This window comes from Oncorhynchus mykiss, chromosome 9, assembly GCF_057628025.1.
Source record: "Oncorhynchus mykiss isolate SJ-2025 chromosome 9, ASM5762802v1, whole genome shotgun sequence".
Classification (NCBI taxonomy): domain Eukaryota; kingdom Metazoa; phylum Chordata; class Actinopteri; order Salmoniformes; family Salmonidae; genus Oncorhynchus; species Oncorhynchus mykiss.
In genome coordinates, this window is record NC_143030.1 from 46,770,629 (window position 1) to 46,777,402 (window position 6,774).

Genomic DNA, 6,774 nt, shown 5'->3' on the forward strand with positions numbered 1-6,774 from the left:
CCATAGGAGAAAAGCAGGAAGTAAAAGCAGGAATCAACTCAACGGACATCACAAAAAAAATACATTCCATTGTGTGAGCCATAGAAATGTTGTATCACCATTGTTTATTACATCAGGATATTATACTTTCATTTTGTTCCTTGCCTGGTGAAATATTCAGTTAAAAATGTAGTGCTGTTCAGTGCTCATGTATCTGGTTAGGAATGATACTATCTGAAATAGAGGAGTTGGAATAACTTTGTAATGAGCAGGTGCAACTGAACATATTGTTCGTGTAATATCTTCTGTATTATTAATGTTGAATATGCCCCCTGTGGTCAATGTGGGTACTCTGGCGTGGGGATGAATTTGTGCTGATTGTCTCTCCCCTGCTAGACACGACCCACACCACCTCACCTCACCTCAGCCATGGCTGAGAACATCCTGGCAGCCGCCTGCGAGAGCGAGACACGCAAGGCTGCCAAGAGGATGCGGCTAGATGTCTACCAGGCACATGTGAGTGCTCTGATGGTGTGTGTGTGTCTGTGTGTGTCTGTGTGCACATCGGGGTGTGTGTACAAGTGTGTATCTTTTCAGGTGGGTGGATGTACTGTGTATGTCTTCTAATAGCCAATGGCAAAGTCTGTTCTTAACCTTGAGTATATTATATACATGGAAGTGGGACTGAAAACTCTCTCGTCTCCACCTCAGGAGGAGCAGATAGCACTTGACAAGCCCAGTTCTCGCGAGCCGGCCTCCCTGGCCCACTCTGCCTACTCCCTGGCCGCCTCGGCCTACTCCCAGGACCAGCTCTACACCAACGGTGGGCTCAACAATAGTTACCGTGGTTACGGGGGTCTGGGAGCTAGCATGCAACACCCAGTCTCCCTGACAACCGCCACTGCTCAGAGCAACGGTGAGAGAGCATGCTTCGCCTCTTTATTTGGCCAGAGAATGGCAGCTTAGAGTAGCAGCATACCTTAGCTTACCTGAAGCATGTTGCTCGTACTGTAGCAGCATCACTGGGCGAGTTTAGAACAGACAGACTTATTGAAACGTATCGAGAAATCCAATTCTTGCCCATATTTGGACATAGAAAAGTTTTTTTTTTTTTTAATACAGGTGGAACTCATCTAAAATACATTTCCTACAGTGGATAAGAATGCATATTTATGTTTTTCAATAGTTACAATTATAGTAAAATGCCCCCAGTATATGTGTCTTCATTTGAGTGTGTTGTCTTTCCCCCAGGCCCTACTGACCTCAGCATGAAGTCCCTGGGGTCAAACTCTTCATCGGCCAGCTCAAACAGTCACGGGCGGAGTGCTGGTGTCATAGGTGGCGGGGCCTCGGCACAGCTCAGCCCAACAGAGATCACGGCCGTGCGGCAGCTCATCGCCGGCTACCGCGAGTCGGCCGCCTTCTTGCTCCGCTCGGCCGATGAGCTGGAGACCCTGATTCTGCAGCAAAACTGAGCCGGAAACTCCTCCTCCCCGTCTCCCTGCTTCTCCCTCTTTCTCTCTGACTCTCCCACACGACCCCTAACCAACTACTCTCCCACTCACCAGATCCATCTGTCTGTGTTTCGTCCACCTCCACTGACCTGTATATTCTTCCCGTCTCCAGGAGGGAGGCATGCAACAGTGCTACCTTCCTCTAGTCTAATATTCTAACCCCCCCCCCCCCCCCCCCTGATTGTTTTAACATCAGTGCGTGGAGAGAAAGAGCACTGTCTGCGACGACTTGGGAACAGCGTTTCTCCCCCTCTTGAACCACCTGTAAAGGAACATGCTCCCTCCCAATCATAACAGCTCTCCCTCACTTCCACAGCTCTGTGGAAAGAAGAGGGGTGACAGGGAGAGAGCCGTAAATTAGTCTACCAAGTGATGTGCAGGAGAGTGGTGGGGCTGGAGCGCTGGAGAACACTGCAGGGTTGTGCTGTGATGAGGAGAGAACAGCGCCCCCTTGTATGAGGAAGAGAAGTGGATCCTTTTGGTGTGCCAGTAAGCTCAATGTGTTACTGTACACAGATCCCCTCAACAAGCTCACCATCCCCAATAACAATGAAAACGAGACTCTCTGAACAGTAGTAACAAAATGTTTGTTAATGACAAATACTTTTGATTTGAGATCTGAATTTGTTTGTTTGACTATAAGAAGACATTTTGAACCACTTTTTGGATGAACAGAGGCTGAAGAAGGCTGGAAAGAAAGAGACAACTTGTTGCGCTCGGTGTAAATAAACTCTGTGTCCTAAAGCACTTTCCCATGATTCAGACCTCACCTCCCCATTGAGTAATAAAGAACTCGATGTGCCCGGGAGCAACACTTTATCTTATGCATTATGGAGATGCCATCTATTCCACATGGAAATACCTCAGATTTATCAACCCACCGTTCGAGTACTTCATTCCTACTGGGTGGCGACGTCACACAACGCTCATCACACAACACTCACCCGTTACTACCTGATGTGTTCCGTGTTTTCATAGACCTGCAGGAAGCAAAGTCTTAACCATTTCAACAAGTTTCCAGAGTAAATATTGTAACTATAGTTCGAATTTTAAAAAAAACAAACTATTGTTTGTCCTGTTATTTGTGTACTGTAAATACTCAGTCCATATTTGATTCTAGAAACACCATGAAGAGAACATGAAAAAGCATCAGTAAAGTGAAGGACTGGGGGGCTAGGTAGTATTTTCCGTGGGAGACTGAACCTCTCTGACGATAGCTGGTAGTTTTTTTTTTTTGGAGTTCCCCATTTTTTCCAACCCTCTTGTGGCTCATTGCTCTCCCATCAATTCCAGGTTTTGGTTTGTCCCGACTCATCACTCGATGATACCCTGTCTTTTTCCGTGTCCGGTTCTGCATTCCTCTCTCGAACCTATCCCCCATCTCCTCCCTGACCTGGGCCCAGGCCAGCTCGGTTCTGGGAGGGATAACGTATGTCTTTGTCTATTGACTCTTTGAGATGGCCATTAATCCACGCTGCTGCTATGTGTACCGGACTTTTGCCACAGACCTGTAACCTCAAGTCAGGACGCCATCCTCCTGCACAACCAGAGCACCTCAAGACAACAACACAAACAAAAAGAAGCTAAAACTACTCGAAACCGATAAGAGATTAAAATCTCACTTTTAAAAACGACATGCCATCCCAGTCAGTTGTTTCTCTCTGCTACTAGGCACTCTGGTTGATCTTTTTGTTCTTTCACAGGGCTGTGTTGTTTGTACAGTGACCTTTTTTGCTTTCTTCATGACTTTGAATCTCTGGAGGCATATAGGGATCAACGTGCTCCTCTTGCAGCCACTCACAAGGGTGCTTTGGGCATATCTATCTTACTGTGCAGTCAAAGTCTGGGAGGTTTGCACCTTTTAGAATGAGTGTGAGAGAAAAAAAAATGCAAAATGTTTCTTCAAGAGGCAGGCCTGAAGGGGTTGACTGTTGTGTCACTGTAATTTGCTCCCTTTTGCACACTGAAGCAACTGAAATCTGTGACGGAGGCCCTGCTTGTTCAGGGCTCCATCTTGCACTGGCGAGGTGTGGCCTACTAAAGTAAAGAGGAAGAGTATTTGCAATGCAGTTGATAATCATCCTGGCCCTTGACAGCATAGTGTTAACGAAAAATAAACATAGTGTGGGTGCTACGATGTTTCACAACCACCACTAGTGGGCGGGGAGGGGGGGGGGGGGGGGGGGGGCTTGTGTAAATGAAAGCCATTGATGTAGGTGTGCTACCTCCATGGCCTGAGATTGAACGGAGCACTGTGCTCACTGGTGCCACACTCTGAACCACAGAACAACACCTTGATAAAGCCACCCAGCATACATGTGCAATGTCAAATCCAATCTCCATAATGAGTACGCATTGATGTACAAATATTTAATTTATGGGAATATTATGGCTAGATAGAAAGTAGAAAATGGACTCCCAAGACGTTCTATTTATCTCTGAGCAAGCTCTTGATTAGATCTGCGTGGTGGGTAAAAACGACACAAACACAAGAGAAATATGCAAAATGACCAGTCAAGAGGAAACCCCTCACTGTGTTCTCTCGCAACGTGGCTGTGAGGGCTTCAAAATGTGTTTTCTTATTAGTATCACCCTCATTTCTGTGGATCCATCCCTCACTCTGCTCCTGCCCTGGGGTCTTAGGCTACAATTACCTCAGCACATACAACACAGCAGTATATCAGTACAGTAACATAGTAGAGGAATTACTGTATCACAGGTTGTTTTTTTTTTTGTGTGGGGGGGGGGCTAACTTAGTAGGGGATTTGTCTTATTCACTTCCATCTTAAAACTGCCTTTTTTGCCACTGAGTTTTCAAATGATTGCCAGACACGCAGTGCTGTGGCCAAACTGTACATAGTGCTGTAAGTGTTTGTGATCTTACAGTGCGGACGCTAGAGCCAGTGTTGTCGTCCTATGTGTTTCCCTGTTGCCCCGGGTCAACACAGAGTGATGGGTTGATGGATCGAGACTCTTTAGAGATGACTGCTGGATATTGTAACGTCGCATGCCACAACACATCTGCTATATGGTTTTGTGAAGAAGATTGTGACAGTTATGCATTTCTAATATAGACAAGGGACAGTTAAATGTATCTGTACAAAGGGAGTAAGAGATGAGATGATATAGTAAAGAGGATCTTGCTAAATACGACTCCCTCCTCTGTTTGCACCCTTTGGGGTTTGCTCTGTAGTTTCTCATAGACGGCTACATACGTTAAGAAAACATACTGTAAAAATAGGCAAAGACAATCTTGGAAAGGTGCAACTTGCTCACGGTTTGATTTCCATTCCTTTTCTGTGTGCAGCTATTGCATGCAGTGCGTCTTGGAGATGACAAGAGTACTTTAGCCATAATCAGAGGATTCTTACTCAAACTTCTGACTCCTCGAGCGGTTGGAGCACTCATAGTGGCCCCACTGTCGATACACATTTTTATCTGATTTCTATTTTTATTATTCATTTTGTTCTTATTTTATATATATTTTGTAGTGCAAGTAAGTGGTCTTTTCAAATAATATTTTGTACAAAAACCAACATCTCAAGTGAAGTTACTCTGTATGCCTATACTGTACATTCCAAACAAGGATGTCAACACGTTTAACAACCGACCTGGCCAGCATCACATTTAGTGATGTGACCTCAGACCAGAGGGAGTGCCCTCTGTTAAGATTAGCATTGTTGACCTTGTGAATAGCGTCAAACATGTTGTTGATTGGAGCCATGATTATTTTCCTGCTTAGGGCCAACAAGACTTTACATGCCAGGGAATGTGCCAACCAAGCACAGACCAAGTCTACGCCCTTAACCATGCCCTTCATGAAACTCCAACTCCCAGACTACTGTATGCATCCCTACCCCGGGGAATGCTATGTGGTAGTGTCAGCACTTCAGTGGAGGGGAAGTGTTTTGAGTGACGAGCAGGGGTATTTTGCTGAGGGAAAGGTGTGATTCCCTTTATCATAGCGTTTTTAGCTCCAGCTGACATTGGATTACATTGGAACTCATTGACTTTACAAATGACGCCCCCAATAGCGATGGTTCCATTCGGACAGGTGCAGTTGTGGTGCTGGTCAGGGTACCGTGAATGAATACACACTTTTAAAAAAAATATCTGCTTTGGTCAGATGTATAGCTCGTCACAACAACAAAAAAAACAATAGAAGAAAAAAAAAGTTTATTTTTCTATCAGGGCAGTGTACAGCTACAGTCAAATCAAAATGGTTTTTCCAACCATAGTCTGTTTTATTTAATCATTTGGTGGTGCTTTAGATTCCTTGGTTCTGTTTTAGGTTTTCCTCTTTACCTACTGTACCAGAAGCTGATTGTCTTTTTCTCAGTTTTGATTTGTACCTAATACCAATGTGAAACTGTATTTTCCTCCTGAGTTTGGACTCAGTGGAAGTGTGATGTTTACATGTACAGATTTGTTTTTGTAATTTTATTTAATTTGGTCATTTCTCTCCTCCTCCCCACTCTGTTAATCTAATATCTTGTACATTGATGGGAAATGGGACCGTGTCGAAATAAGGTTAATGTCACATTTAGAAACTGGTTGTTGGGAGAGCTGTGTGTTTGGCTTAAGGAATGCCCTCTCCTTAGCTGACCTGATACACACAAACCGGGGGTCACAGTGAACTGACACTCTGGTGTGACTACTTTATCAATATATGAGAATTTGTTCCACAGTGAATGATAAGCCATTGACATACCCTTTGCACGGTTTTCTAGACTATTAGTATATTTAGCGCGAAAAAACTAAACTGCAGACAAAAACCTCAGGAAAGGACATCACTTTTTTAACATGTCTTACTGAAGGGCCCATTTCCCTCTTTGATACCATATAAATTATATAAAAAATAAGTATTCTTTTTTTATATTTATTGTGTTAAATATATAACAGTGGATACCTTTTTTCCAGTACATGTGGCTAAATATTTGAATTCTTTAGAAAAGTGTTGATAATATATGTAAAGCAACTTAAAGATTGAAAAAAACAAAGAGAAAAAAAAACGATTTCTGTTTGTTTAATGCGAAACAGCATGGGTGGTTATTTTACCGAACATATCACTTTGATTCATGAAAAACCAATGATTTCAAATTAAGCTTTCTTCGGTGTGATGTCACTGCTAAGGTAAAATGTTTTCCAATTTAAAAATTAGACTTTTTTTCTCCCAAGCTGTATGTCACAAGTCTAAATATACTAATAAAACAGTGTGCTATCAAACAGAAACCGATGTATTTTTGTATTTTGTCAAGGTTGTAATAAAGGAAAGGTTGTT

The 6,774-nt window shown here is 43.5% G+C and overlaps 1 protein-coding gene across 4 annotated transcripts in view; it reads left to right on the forward strand.

The window, feature by feature from the left end:
• The window catches only part of LOC110532105 (nucleolar protein 4-like), a 124,771-nt gene extending 118,046 nt beyond the window's left edge, over positions 1–6,725 (forward strand). For 2 of the 4 annotated variants that reach the window (XM_021615718.3, XM_090184330.1), the window contains 3 exons: positions 376–495; positions 691–895; positions 1,231–6,725. In XM_021615718.3, the coding sequence (XP_021471393.3) occupies positions 376–495; positions 691–895; positions 1,231–1,454 (549 nt within the window). In that variant the 3' untranslated portion in view covers positions 1,455–6,725. The remainder of the gene's footprint in view (positions 1–375; positions 496–690; positions 896–1,230) is intronic. The other 2 variants (XM_036988026.2, XM_090184331.1) reach the window with 1 other exon arrangement.
• Positions 6,726–6,774: the final 49 nt, after the last annotated feature.